This window comes from Manacus candei, unplaced genomic scaffold, assembly GCF_025592945.1.
Source record: "Manacus candei isolate 608988 ecotype Guabito, Panama unplaced genomic scaffold, ASM2559294v1 h1tg000045l, whole genome shotgun sequence".
NCBI lineage: Eukaryota > Metazoa > Chordata > Aves > Passeriformes > Pipridae > Manacus > Manacus candei.
This window is the reverse complement of record NW_026138093.1, coordinates 7,260,778-7,274,779: the sequence shown is the minus strand read 5'-3', so window position 1 is coordinate 7,274,779 and position 14,002 is coordinate 7,260,778. Positions and strand designations below refer to the sequence as shown.

Sequence of the window (14,002 nt, the reverse complement as noted above, 5' to 3'; positions counted from 1 at the left end):
GGGGATAAGGAAGAAGAAATGTGGGATAATGGGGCATAATGGGGGAAAATGGTGAATAATAGGGAAAAATGTCAGATAATGAGGGAAAATGGGGAATAATAGGGGAGAAATGTGGGATAATGGGGGAAACGGGGAACAATGGGGAAAAATATGGGATAATGGAGGGAAAAGAAGGGATAATGGTTGAAAATGAGGGGAAATGGGTGTCTGAGAGGAAAAGTGGGGATAATGGGGGGAATGGGGGAAATAAGGGAAAATAGGGGATAAGGGGGGAAAATGGGGGAAATGAGGGAAAACGAGGTAATGAGGAAAATGGGGATAATGAGGGAAAATGGGGGAAATGAGGGAAAATGGGGAAAATAGGGGATGAAGAAGGAAAATGGGGGATAATAGGGGAAAAATGGGGGTCACTACAAGACCCCCCTTCCCATCAGACTCTGAGGCATCTCTGCTCTCACCTGCCTCCCCTTGCTGATTAATTAACCACTCGTTAATTACTACAAGTAACTAACCCCCCAAAACCCACAGAACCCACAGCAGTTTTATTTTGGGGGGGGTCAGCACGGCCTTGTGTCACCAGAGCAGAGTATTGGGGGGGGCCAAGCAGAGCCAGGGGGTCCCAAACCCCTTCCCGGGGGGTCCCACCCCCCTTTTTCGGGGGGTCCCTCAGGGATTTTCCAGCTGGGAGTCGCCGGGGAGGGTCCCCACGTCCTGGTAGGTGGGTTGGACCCCCCGGGAAATGTCCTCGTACATCGAACACTCGTCCAGGTTCAGCCCCTGAAAACGAGGAAAGGGGGGGATTCGGGTCGGTTGGGGGGGTTTAGAGAGTGATAGACCCCCCCCAGCACGATTTTGGGGCGCGGGGGCCCCCAGAACGTCACCTCGTAGAGGTTTTCCTCCTCGCATGTGGTTTTTTCGGGGTGCAGCAGCTGCTCGTTGGCCCAGTGCTTCTATGGGGGGGGAACAGGGGGCACGGGGGGGTTTGGAGTGGCCAGGGGGGGTTTAGGGGTGGCCAGGGGGGAAAAAAGGGGGCACAGGGAATTTTTGGGGTGGCCAGGGGGGTTTTGAGGGGCACCAGGGGAGATTTAGGGGTGGTGGGGCGGGGAGGTTGGAAGTACAGGGGGGTTTTGGGGTGGCCGGGGGGGTTTTCTGGGGGCACCAGGGGGGATTTAGGGGTGGCCAGGGGGGGAAAAGAGGGCATAGGGGGGTTTTGGGGTGGCCGGGGGGTGTTTGGGGGGGTTCCAGGGGGGTTTTGGGGTGGCCGGGTGGGGTTTAGAGGCACCAAGGAGGAATTAAGGGGTGACAGGGGAAAACTAGGGGTGGCCGGAGGGGGTTGGGGTGGCCAGGGGGGTTTTGGGGGGCACCAGGGGGATTTAGGGGTGGCCAGGGGGGTTTTGGGGGCACCAGGGGGATTTAGGGGTGGCCAGGGGGGGTTGGGTGTCTCTGGGGAGGACTGGGGGGATTTGGGGATGGCAGGAGGAGGTTGGGGGGAACTGGGGGGGATTTGGGGGGAACTGGGATGTACGGGGGGTGTTGAAGGGGTTTTGGGGCATCCAGGGGGGAATTGGGGGTACCAGGGGGGGGTTGGGGGGTTGGGGAGGATTGAGGTTACCCAGGGGGGGATTTTGGGGGACCCGGGGGGCAATTGGTGTCCCCAGGGTCTCAATTAATGTCCCCAATGTCTCAATTGGTGTCCCCAGTGTCCCATTTACGGGACCCAATGTCCCACCTGGTGTCCCCAGTGTCCCAGCTGGTGTCCCCAGTGTCCAAGTTGGTGTCCCCAATGTCCTAATTAGGTGTCCCCAGTGTCCCAGTTGGTGTCCCCAGTGTCCTATTTAGGGGTCCCAAAGTTCCAGTTGGTGTCCCCAGTGTCCCAACTGGGGGTCCCAGTGTCCAATTGGGGGTCCCAGTGACAGAACTGAGGGTCTCAGTGTCCCAGTTGGTGTCCCCCTGTCCCAGTTGTCCCAGTGTCCCAGTTGGGTGTCCCAGTGTCCCAGTTGGGTGTCCCAGTTGTCCCAGTGTCTCAGTTGGTGTCCCAGTGTCCTAGTTGGTGTCTCAGTGTCCCAGTTGGGTGTCCCAGTTGGTGTCCCAGTGTCCTAGTTGGTGTCTCAGTGTCCCAGTTGGGTGTCCCAGTTGGTGTCCCCCTGTCCCAGTTGTCCCAGTGTCCCAGTTGGTGTCCCAGTGTCCCAGTTGGTGTCCCCCTGCCCCAGCTGTCCCAGTTTGTCCCAGTGTCCCACCCTGAGCAGCAGCAGCAGCCCCGGCCCGGCCGAGCAGAGCAGCAGCAGCACCCCCTGCGCCGTCAGGATCCGGTTCTTGGTGCTCTCCCTCAGCGCCAGGAACGGGGCAGGAACCGGCTCTGTGGGAACGGGACTGGGTAACTGGGAGGGACTGGGTTACACTGGGAGGGACTGGGTATACTGGGAGGGAGTGCAGGGCACTGGGTTATACTGGGAGGGCCTGGGCTATACTGGGAGGGCACTGGGTTATACTGGGAGGGACTGGAGGGCACTGGGTTATGCTGGGAGGGCACTGGGAGGGACTCAAGAGAGATACTGGGAGTGACTGGGACAGACTGGAGTGGGACTGGAGGGCACTGAGAAGGGCTCAAAGGGGTTACTGGGAATAACTGGGATGGACTGGGGGGCACTGCAGGGCACTGGGATGGACTGGGGGGGCTTGTGGTAGCACTAGGTTATACTGGGAGGGGACTGGGATGGACTGGGTTATACTGGGAGGGGACTAGGATGGACTGGGAAAGACCAGTGACTCAGATGAGACCCCCCAGCCCCCTCGATCCCCCCGAGACCCCCAGGACCCTCCCGAAGGTGCTGCAGGGCTGGGGGGCACTGGGATACCCTTGGAGGGGACTGGGATGGAGGGGGTTAAACCGGGAGGGACTGGGCTATACTGGTACCATGCTGGGGGCACCGGGAGGGGCCGAGTGACCCGGGTGAGACCCCCCCACGTCCCCCACTCACCGAGGACCCTGACGAAGGTGCCGCAGCTCTGGGCCGTCTCCCCCCCGGACTCCACGTGGCAGAAGAAGAGCCCGGAGTCGTTGTGGGACAGTTTGGGGAAGGTCAGGGTGGAGCTTCCCCCCCCTTCCTGCACCGCCCGCTCCATCCGGCGGCCCCCCCGGGTGGCCACCACCTCCTGGGGCCAGGGGCAGCTCCGGGGGACCTCCCCGAGCCCGGGGGGACACGCCTGGAGCCAGGTCAGGGCGGTGTCGGGGGGGCCTCGGAAGTGGCACTCGAGGGTCAGGGGGGTCCCCACGGGCCCCTCGCGGGAGGGGGGCCCCCCCCACACCCGGAGCCACCCCCGGGGCGGGGCCGGGGAGCAGGAGAGGCTCGGGGGGCTCCCGGTGGTCACGGTCACGGGGGTCGGCGTCTCGGGGGGCTCCGGGGGTCATGCACGGGGTGCAGCCTTCGGGGGGGGTCTGGGAGCACTGGGAGCCTGCGGGGACAGAGGGGGGGTTAGGGGAGGTCACCAGTGCCCCCCAACCCCCATGGAGGGCGACTGACCCTGAGGGGGTCACTGGGGGTCCCTGTCCCTTCTGGGGGGGGTCTTTGGGAGTTCCCAGAACAGTGAGGGGTCTTTGGGGGTCCCCCAGACCCATCTGAAGGTCATTGGGCCCCCCCCAGCCCCTCCCAGTTCCCCCCCTTCCCCCTCCCAGTTTCGGTTCCCTGTCCCAGTTTGGGAACAGGAAATACTGGTTGGGGTGGCGGGGGACATTTTGACACAGGTGTGGGGGACAAAACCTGATGCTGAGACCCCCTGAGACCCCCCAGACCCAAACCCTGAGACCCCCAAACCCAAATGGAGACCTTGGGATCCCCGAGATCCCCAGATCCAAATCCTGAGCCCCTTGGACCCAAACTGAGCCCCCCTGACCCAAACTGAGCCCCCTAGACCCAAACCCTAAGCCTCCCTGACCCAAACTGAGACCCCCAGACCCAAAACCTGAGATCCCCAGAGCCAAACTGAGACCCCCAGACCCAAATCCTGAGCCCCCCAGACCCAAAACCTGAGATCCCCAGACCCAAACTGAGACCCCCAGACCCAAAACCTGAGCCCCCCAGACCCAAAACCTGAGATCCCCAGAGCCAAACTGAGACCCCCAGACCCAAATCCTGAGCCCCCCAGACCCAAAAGCTGAGATCCCCAGACCCAAACTAAGACCCCCAGACCCAAGGCCCCCAGACCCAAACTGAGGCCTTGGGACCCCTGAGACCCCCAGACCCAAAGCCTGAGACCCCCTGACCCAAGCTGACACCCCAGAGACCCCTCAGACCCAAACTGAGGCCCCCCCACACCAAAACTGAGACCCCCAGACCCAAATCCTACCTGCGAGGAGCAGTGTTATAAGTGATCTAAAGAAATTTCCTGTTCAAATAAGAAAGAGTTAACGAAGTCATTATATTGTGTTAACTGCTTTGTTGGAATCACAAGTTAGAGTGTTATGCAATGCCTAACCACAAGTTCTGTAAGCTGCAAACTGATTAACCACAACGCAATGATGATTTAGCACATTGTACCTTGAAGCTGTTTGTTCTAAGCATATTAATGGGGAGCAATACGGAGGGGTCGGCCACGAGGAGTCTGGGTGATCAACCATCATCCTGATGGAAGTTTCCAGAACCACGGCCTAATAGAGACTAATGACTTTAAAATTATTGGTGGACACCCCCCAACAACGGAGATGGCCCGCGAAAGGAGGAACCAACCCAGAGCTGGCCCGCGAAGAGGGAAACAAGCAGGATGCAGCCCATGAAATCTCCACCAATGGACTGATGACATGACTTTGGGGGGGAGGTGGCAAAGGAGGGTAAAATAAGTGCTGTTTTTGTTCCCCCTTGTGGACTGCGGCAGGAACAGGGGTTTCCTCTGGTCGCCCGGATAGCCGTTTTTGCTTGTTTGTGGCATTAAAAAATCTTTTATACCTTGCAACCTAAATTTAAAGCCTCGTTACCTGTCACAAGGTACAGTTGTTGGAGTAGCCTAGGCACTTCTTCGGCAGGAAGAGTTTTCTGTGGTGGCACCTTTTGTCTGACAGGAATCTTCAGTTGGATTCAATATTTAAAAGGAGGGACCGGCCCTTGCAGCGCAGGACTGAAAAAAGGGAACAGCAGCTCTTTCCACCAGGAAAAAAAGTGTGGAACCTTTGGCTTTGAGGTACAGTTGCTGGGGAAGGCTGGGCACTTTGGCAGGAAGAGCTTTCTGTGGTGGCACCTTTTGTCTGGTACGAATCTTCATTTGGAGTAAAGTTTTCAGGAGGTGGGACCGGCTATTAAAGTACAGTGCTGAAAAAAGGAAAGAGCAGCTATTTCCCTAAAAAGAAAAAGTCTGGAACCTCTGGCTTCAGGTGTAGTGGGTGCAGTCTGGGCACTTCTTGGGCAGGAAAAACTTTCTGTGGTGGCACCTTTTGTCTGGCAGGAATCTTCAGTTGGAGAAAATTTTTCAGGAGGTGGGACCGGCCATTGCAGCGCAGGGCAGGAAAAAGGGAACAACAGCTCTTTCCACCAGGAAAAAAAGTCTTGAACCTTAGTCTTTCAGGCGTAGTTGATCAGGCAGTCTGGGCACTTCTCGGGCAGCAAGAGTTTTCTGCGGTGCTACCATTTCTCTGGCAGGAATCTTTAGTTGGATTCAATTTCTCAGAAGGTGGGACCGGCCATTGCAGCGCAGGACTGAAGAAAGGGAACAGTAGCTCTTTCAACCGGGAAAAAAAGTCTGGAAGCTTTGGCTTTGAGGTGCAGTTGTTGGGGCAGGTTGGGCAATTCATGGGCAAGAAGAGTTTTCTGTGGTGGCACCTTTTGTCTGCCAGGAATCTTCATTTCGATTCAACGTTCCAAGAGGTGGGACCGGGCGTTACAGCGCAGAGCTGAAAAAAGGGAACAGCAGCCCCTTCCATCAGGAAAAAAAGTCTGGATCCTTTGGCTTCAGGTGTAGTTGGTGGGGCAGCCTGGGAACTTCTTCGGAGAGAAGTGTTTTCTGTGGTGGCACCTTTTGTCTGGCAGGAATCTTCATTTACATCCCATTTTCCTGGAGGTGGCTCCAGCCATTGCAGAGCAGGGCAGAAAAAAGGGAACAGCAGCTCTTTCCACCAGGAAAAAAAGTCTGGAACCTTTGGCTTCTGGTGCAGTTTTTGGGGCAGCCTGGGCAATTCTTGGGCAGGAAGAGTTTTCTGTAGTGGCACCTTTTGTCTGGAATGAATGTTCATTTGGAGTATATTTTTCAGGAGGTGGGACCGGCCATTGCAGCGCAGGGCTGAAAAAAGGGAACAGTAGTTCTATCCCTAAGGAAAAAAAGTCTGGATCCTTTGGCTTCAGGTGTAGTTGGTGGGGTAGCCTGGGCACTTCTTGAGCACCAAGACCTTTCTGTGGTGGCACCTTTTTTCTGGCAGGAATCTTCAGTTGGAGTAAATTTTTCAGGAGGTGGGACCGGCCATTGCAGCACAGGGTTGAAAAAAGGGAACAGCAGCTCTTTCCCTTAAAAAAAAAGTCTGGATCCGTTGGCTTCAGGTGTAATTGGTGCAGCCAGGGTACTTCTTGGGCAGGAAGAGTTTCTGTGGTGGCACCTTTTGTCTGGCAGGAATCTTCATTTACATTAAATTCTCCAGGATGTGGGACTGCCCTCTGCAGCGCAGAGCTGAAAAAAAGGAACAGCAGCTCTTTCCACCAGGAAAAAAAGTCTGGATCCTTTGGCTTCAGGTGTAGTTGGTGCAGCATGTGCACTTCTTGGGCAGGAAGAGTTTTCTGTGGTGGCACCTTTTGTCTGGAAGGAATCTTCAGTTGGATTCAATTTTTCAGGAGGTGGGACCGGCCATTGCAGAGCAGGGCTGAAAAAAGGGAACAACAGCTCCTTCCACCAGGAAAAAAAGTCTGGATCCATTGGCTTCAGGTGTATTTGGTGGCGTAGGCTGGGTACTTTTTGGGCAGGAAGAGTTTCCTGTGGTGGTACCTTTTGTCTGGCAGGAATCTTCAGATGGATTCAATTTTCCAGGAGGTGGGACCAGCCATTGCAGCGCAGGACTGAAAAAAAGGAACAACAGCTCTTTCCACCAGGAAAAAAGTCTGGAGCCTTTGGCTTCAGGTCTGTTTGCTGGGGCAGGCTGGGTACTTCTTGGGCAGGAACAGTTTTCTGTGGTGGCACCTTTTGTCTGGTAGGAATCTTCAACTGGATTCAATTTTTTAAACGGTGGGACCGGCCATTGCAGCGCATGGCTGAGAAAAGGGAACAGCAGCTCTTTCAACAAGGAAAAAAGTCTGGATCCTTTAGCTTTGAGGTGTATTTGGTGGGGTAGATTGGGCACTTCTTGGCCAGGAAGAGTTTCTGTGGTGGCACCTTTTGTCTGGCAGAAATCTTCAGTTGGATTCAATTTTCCAGGAGGTGGGACCGGCCATTGCAGCGCAGGGCTGAAAAAAGGGAACAACAGCTCTTTCCACCAGGAAAAAAGTCTGGATCCTTTGGCTTCAGGTATATTTTGGTGGGGTAGCCTAGGCACTTCTTGGGCAGGAAGAGTTTCTGTGGTGGCACCTTTTGTCTGGCAGGAATCTTCAGTTGGATTCAATTTTCCAGGAGGTGGGACCGGCCATTGCAGCGCAGACATGAAAAAAGGGAACAGCAGCTCTTTCCACCAGGAAAAAAAGTCTGGATCCTTTGGTTTTCAGGTGTAGTTGTTGGGGTAGCCTGGGCAATTCTTGGGTAGGAAGAGTTTTCTGTGGTGGCACCTTTTGTCTGACATGAATCTTCAGCTGGATTCAATTTTTTGAAAGGTGGGACCGGCCTTTGCAGCGCATGGCAGAAAAAAGGGAACAGTAGCTCTTTCCACAAGGAAAAAAAGTCTGGATCCTTTGGCTTTGAGGTGCAGTTGGTGGGACAGCCTGGGCACATCTTGGGCTAGATGAGTTTTCTGTGGTGGCACCTTTTGTCTGGCAGGAATCTTCATTTACAATAAACTTTCCAGGAGGTGGGACCGGCCATTGCAGTGCAGGGCTGAAAAAAGGGAACAGCAGCTCTTTCCACCAGGAAAAAAAGTCTGGATCCTTTGGTTTTGAGATGCAGTGGGTGAGGTAGCCTGGGCACTTCTTGGGCAGGAAGAGTTTTCTGTGGTGGCACCATTTGTCTGACAGGAATCTTCAGTTGGATTCAATTTTTTAAACGGTGGGACTGGCCATTGCAGTGCAGGGCTGAAAAAAGGGAACAGCAGCACTTTCCCTAAGGAAAAAAAGTCTGGATCCCTTGGCTTTGAGATGCAGTGGGTGGGGCAGCCTGGGCACTTCTTGGGCTAGATGAGTTTTCTGTGGTGGCACCTTTTTTCTGGCAGGAATCTTCAGTTGGATCCAATTTTTTAAACGGTGGGACCGGCCATTGCAGTGCAGGGCTGAAAAAAGGGAACAGCAGCTCTTTCCCTTAAAAAAAAAGTCTGGATCCGTTGGCTTCAGGTGTAATTGGTGCAGCCTGGGTACTTCTTGGGCAGGAAGAGTTTCTGTGGTGGCACCTTTTGTCTGGCAGGAATCTTCATTTACATTAAATTCTCCAGGATGTGGGACTGCCCTCTGCAGCGCAGAGCTGAAAAAAAGGAACAGCAGCTCTTTCCACCAGGAAAAAAAGTCTGGATCCTTTGGCTTCAGGTGTAGTTGGTGCAGCATGTGCACTTCTTGGGCAGGAAGAGTTTTCTGTGGTGGCACCTTTTGTCTGGCAGGAATCTTCAGTTGGATTCAATTTTTCAGGAGGTGGGACCGGCCATTGCAGAGCAGGGCTGAAAAAAGGGAACAACAGCTCCTTCCACCAGGAAAAAAAGTCTGGATCCATTGGCTTCAGGTGTATTTGGTGGCGTAGGCTGGGTACTTTTTGGGCAGGAAGAGTTTCCTGTGGTGGCACCTTTTGTCTGGCAGGAATCTTCAGATGGATTCAATTTTCCAGGAGGTGGGACCAGCCATTGCAGCGCAGGACTGAAAAAAAGGAACAACAGCTCTTTCCACCAGGAAAAAAGTCTGGAGCCTTTGGCTTCAGGTCTGTTTGCTGGGGCAGGCTGGGTACTTCTTGGGCAGGAACAGTTTTCTGTGGTGGCACCTTTTGTCTGGTAGGAATCTTCAGCTGGATTCAATTTTTTAAACGGTGGGACCGGCCATTGCAGCGCATGGCTGAGAAAAGGGAACAGCAGCTCTTTCAACAAGGAAAAAAGTCTGGATCCTTTAGCTTTGAGGTGTATTTGGTGGGGTAGATTGGGCACTTCTTGGCCAGGAAGAGTTTCTGTGGTGGCACCTTTTGTCTGGCAGAAATCTTCAGTTGGATTCAATTTTCCAGGAGGTGGGACCGGCCATTGCAGCGCAGGGCTGAAAAAAGGGAACAACAGCTCTTTCCACCAGGAAAAAAGTCTGGATCCTTTGGCTTCAGGTATATTTGGTGGGGTAGCCTAGGCACTTCTTGGGCAGGAAGAGTTTCTGTGGTGGCACCTTTTGTCTGGCAGGAATCTTCAGTTGGATTCAATTTTCCAGGAGGTGGGACCGGCCATTGCAGCGCAGGGCTGAAAAAAGGGAACAGTAGCTCTTTCCCCCGGTAAAAAAAGTCTGGATCCTTTGGTTTCAGGTGCAGTTTTTGGGGCAGCCTGGGCACTTCTTGGGCAGGAAGAACTTTCTGTGGTGGCACCTTTTGTCTGGCAGGAATCTTCAGTTGGATTCAATTTTTCAGGAGGTGGGACCGGCCATTGCAGCGCAGACATGAAAAAAGGGAACAGCAGCTCTTTCCACCAGGAAAAAAAGTCTGGATCCTTTGGTTTTCAGGTGTAGTTGTTGGGGTAGCCTGGGCAATTCTTGGGTAGGAAGAGTTTTCTGTGGTGGCACCTTTTGTCTGACAGGAATCTTCAGCTGGATTCAATTTTTTGAAAGGTGGGACCGGCCTTTGCAGCGCATGGCAGAAAAAAGGGAACAGTAGCTCTTTCCACAAGGAAAAAAAGTCTGGATCCTTTGGCTTTGAGGTGCAGTTGGTGGGACAGCCTGGGCACATCTTGGGCTAGATGAGTTTTCTGTGGTGGCACCTTTTGTCTGGCAGGAATCTTCATTTACAATAAACTTTCCAGGAGGTGGGACCGGCCATTGCAGTGCAGGGCTGAAAAAAGGGAACAGCAGCTCTTTCCACCAGGAAAAAAAGTCTGGATCCTTTGGTTTTGAGATGCAGTGGGTGAGGTAGCCTGGGCACTTCTTGGGCAGGAAGAGTTTTCTGTGGTGGCACCTTTTGTCTGACAGGAATCTTCAGTTGGATTCAATTTTTTAAACGGTGGGACTGGCCATTGCAGCGCAGGGCTGAAAAAAGGGAACAGCAGCTCTTTCCACCAGGAAAAAAAGTCTGGATCCCTTGGCTTTGAGATGCAGTGGGTGGGGCAGCCTGGGCACTTCTTGGGCTAGATGAGTTTTCTGTGGTGGCACCTTTTTTCTGGCAGGAATCTTCTGTTGGATCCAATTTTTTAAACGGTGGGACCGGCCATTGCAGTGCAGGGCTGAAAAAAGGGAACAGCAGCTCTTTCCCTAAGGAAAAAAAGTCTGGATCCTTTGGCTTCAGGTGCAGTTGGTGGGGCAGCCTGGGCACTTCTAGGGCAGGAAGAGTTTTCTGTGGTGGCACCTTTTGTCTGGCAGGAATCTTCAGTTGGAGGAAATTTTTCAGGAGGTGGGACCGGTCATTGCAGCGCAGGACTAAAAAAAGGGAACAGCAGCTCTTTCCCCAAAGAAAAAAAGGCAGGATCCTTTGGCTTCAGGTTTAGTTGGTACAGCCTGGGTACTTCTTGGCCAGGAAGAGTTTCTGTGGTGGCACCTTTTGTCTGGCAGGAATCTTCAGTTGGATTCAATTTTCCAGGAGGTGGGACCGGTCATTGCAGAGCAGGACTGAAAAAAGGGAACAACAGCTCTTTCCACCAGGAAAAAAAGTCTGGATCCTTTGGTTTTCAAGTGTAGTTGTTGGGGTAGCCTGAGCACTTCTTGGGCAGGAAGAGTTTTCTGTGGGGGCACCTTTTGTCTGGCAGGAATCTTCAGTTGGAGTAAATTTTTCAGGAGGAGGGACCGGCCATTGCAGCACAGGGTTGAAAAAAGGGAACAGCAGCTCTTTCCCTTAAAAAAAAAGTCTGGATCCGTTGGCTTCAGGTGTAATTGGTGCAGCCTGGGTACTTCTTGGGCAGGAAGAGTTTCTGTGGTGGCACCTTTTGTCTGGCAGGAATCTTCATTTACATTAAATTCTCCAGGATGTGGGACTGCCCTCTGCAGCGCAGAGCTGAAAAAAAGGAACAGCAGCTCTTTCCACCAGGAAAAAAAGTCTGGATCCTTTGGCTTCAGGTGTAGTTGGTGCAGCATGTGCAATTCTTGGGCAGGAAGAGTTTTCTGTGGTGGCACCTTTTGTCTGGCAGGAATCTTCAGTTGGATTCAATTTTTCAGGAGGTGGGACCGGCCATTGCAGAGCAGGGCTGAAAAAAGGGAACAACAACTCCTTCCACCAGGAAAAAAAGTCTGGATCCATTGGCTTCAGGTGTATTTGGTGGCGTAGGCTGGGTACTTTTTGGGCAGGAAGAGTTTCCTGTGGTGGCACCTTTTGTCTGGCAGGAATCTTCAGTTGGATTCAATTTTTCAGGAGGTGGGACCGGCCATTGTAGAGCAGGGCTGAGAAAAGGGAACAGCAGTTCTTTCCACAAGGAAAAAAGTCTGGATCCTTTAGCTTTGAGGTGTATTTGGTGGGGTAGATTTGGCACTTCTTGGCCAGGAAGAGTTTCTGTGGTGGCACCTTTTGTCTGGTAGAAATCTTCAGTTGGATTCAATTTTCCAGGAGGTGGGACCGGTCATTGCAGCGCAGGACTGAAAAAAGGGAACAACAGCTCTTTCCACCAGGAAAAAAGTCTGGATCCTTTGGCTTCAGGTATATTTGCTGGGGTAGCCTGGGCACTTCTTGGGCAGGAAGAGTTTCCTGTGGTGGCACCTTTTTTCTGGCAGGAATCTTCAGTTGGATCCAATTTTTTAAACGGTGGGACCGGCCATTGCAGCGCATGGCTGAGAAAAGGGAACAGCAGCTCTTTCCACAAGGAAAAAAAGTCTGGATTCTTTGGCTTTAAGGTGCAGTTGGTGGGGCAGCCTGGGCACTTCTTGGGCTAGATGAGTTTTCTGTGGTGGCACCTTTTGTCTGGCAGGAATCTTCATTTACACTAAGTTTTCCAGGAGGTGGGACCGGCCATTGCAGCGCAGGGCTGAAAAAAGGGACCAGCAGCTCTTTTTCCTGGTAAAAAAAGTCTGGATCCTTTGGTTTCAGGTGCAGTTTTTGGGGCAGCCTGGGCACTTCTTGGGCAGGAAGAGTTTTCTGTGGGGGCACCTTTTGTCTGGCAGGAATCTTCAGTTGGATTCAATTTTTCAGGAGGTGGGACCGGCCATTGCAGCGCAGGACTGAAAAAAGGGAACAACAGCTCTTTCCACCAGGAAAAAAGTCTGGATCCTTTGGCTTCAGGTGTATTTGCTGGGGCAGGCTGGGTACTTCTTCGGCAGGAAGAGTTTTCTGTGGTAACACCTTTTGTCTGGTAGGAATCTTCAGTTGGATTCAATTTTTTAAAAGGTGGGACCGGCCATTGCAGTGCAGGGCTGAAAAAAGGGAACAGCAGCTCTTTCCCTAAGGAAAAAAAGTCTGGATCCTTTGGCTTCAGGTGCAGTTGGTGGGGCAGCCTGGGCACTTCTAGGGCAGGAAGAGTTTTCTGTGGTGGCACCTTTTGTCTGGCAGGAATCTTCAGTTGGAGTAAATTTTTCAGGAGGTGGGACCGGTCATTGCAGCGCAGGACTAAAAAAAGGGAACAGTAGCTCTTTCCCCAAAGAAAAAAAGTCTGGATCCTTTGGTTTCAGGTGCAGTTTTTGGGGCAGCCTGGGCACTTCTTGGGCAGGAAGAGTTTTCTGTGGTGGCACCTTTTGTCTGGCAGGAATCTTCAGTTGGATTCAATTTTTCAGGAGGTGGGACCGGTCATTGCAGCGCAGGACTAAAAAAAGGGAACAGCAGCTCTTTCCCCAAAGAAAAAAAGTCTGGATCCTTTGGTTTCAGGTGCAGTTTTTGGGGCAGCCTGGGCACTTCTTGGGCAGGAAGAGTTTTCTGTGGTGGCACCTTTTGTCTGGCAGGAATCTTCAGTTGGAGTAAATTTTTCAGGAGGTGGGACCGGCCATTGCAGCACAGGACTAAAAAAAGGGAACAGCAGCTCTTTCCCCAAAGAAAAAAAGGCAGGACCCTTTGGCTTCAGGTTTAGTTGGTACAGCCTGGGTACTTCTTGGCCAGGAAGAGTTTTCTGAGGTGGCAGCTTTTGTCTGGCAGGAATCTTCAGTTGGATTCAATTTTCCAGGAGGTGGGACCGGCCATTGCAGCGCAGGACTGAAAAAAGGGAACAACAGCTCTTTCCACCAGGAAAAAAAGTCTGGATCCTTTGGTTTTCAGGTGTAGTTGTTGGGGTAGCCTGGGCAATTCTTGGGTAGGAAGAGCTTTATGTGGTGGCACCTTTTGTCTGACAGGAATCTTCAGCTGGATTCAATTTTTTGAAAGGTGGGACCGGCCATTGCAGTGCATGGCAGAAAAAAGGGAACAGTAGCTCTTTCCACAAGGAAAAAAAGTCTGGATCCTTTGGCTTTGAGGTGCAGTTGGTGGGACAGCCTGGGCACATCTTGGGCTAGATGAGTTTTCTGTGGTGGCAGCGTTTTTCTGGCAGGAATCTTCATTTACAATAAACTTTCCAGGAGGTGGGACCGGCCATTGCAGTGCAGGGCTGAAAAAAGGGAACAGCAGCTCTTTCCACCAGGAAAAAAGTCTGGATCCATTGGCTTCAGGTGTAGTTTGTCCAGGCTGGGCACTTCTTGAGCTGCAAGAGCTTTCTGTGGTGGCACCTTTTGTCTGGCAGGAATCTTCAGTTGGATTCAATTTTTCAGGAGGTGGGACCGGCCATTGCTGCGCAGGACTGAAAAAAGGGAACAACAGCTCTTTCCACAAGGAAAAAGGTCTGGATCCA

The 14,002-nt window shown here is 52.8% G+C and overlaps 2 protein-coding genes and 1 pseudogene across 2 annotated transcripts in view; 1 reads left to right on the top strand and 2 right to left on the bottom strand.

The window, feature by feature from the left end:
- Positions 1 to 14,002, bottom strand: part of LOC127474810 (uncharacterized) — a 1,039,526-nt gene that overhangs the window by 891,411 nt on the left and 134,113 nt on the right.
- The window catches only part of LOC127474830 (zinc finger protein 883-like), a 334,043-nt pseudogene that overhangs the window by 231,920 nt on the left and 88,121 nt on the right, over positions 1 to 14,002 (top strand).
- Positions 539 to 3,627, bottom strand: LOC127475010 (B-cell antigen receptor complex-associated protein alpha chain-like). Its single transcript, XM_051796311.1, has 5 exons — positions 3,613 to 3,627; positions 2,979 to 3,396; positions 2,238 to 2,356; positions 882 to 950; positions 539 to 777 (listed from the first exon to the last, which is right to left on the bottom strand). The coding sequence occupies exons 1-5, from the start codon at positions 3,625 to 3,627 to the stop codon at positions 667 to 669; spliced, it is 732 nt and encodes a 243-aa protein (XP_051652271.1). The 3' UTR covers positions 539 to 666.

What these genes read in the sequence shown, in the direction of transcription:
- LOC127475010 (XM_051796311.1), bottom strand. An exon ending in GGCTGCTGCTGCTGCTCAGG is followed by an intron (nt 951 to 2,237) that starts GTGGGACACTGG and finishes CCCCCCCCATAG; the next exon opens with AAGCACTGGGCCAACGAGCA. An exon ending in AGGAGGAAAACCTCTACGAG is followed by an intron (nt 778 to 881) that starts GTGACGTTCTGG and finishes CCTCGTTTTCAG; the next exon opens with GGGCTGAACCTGGACGAGTG.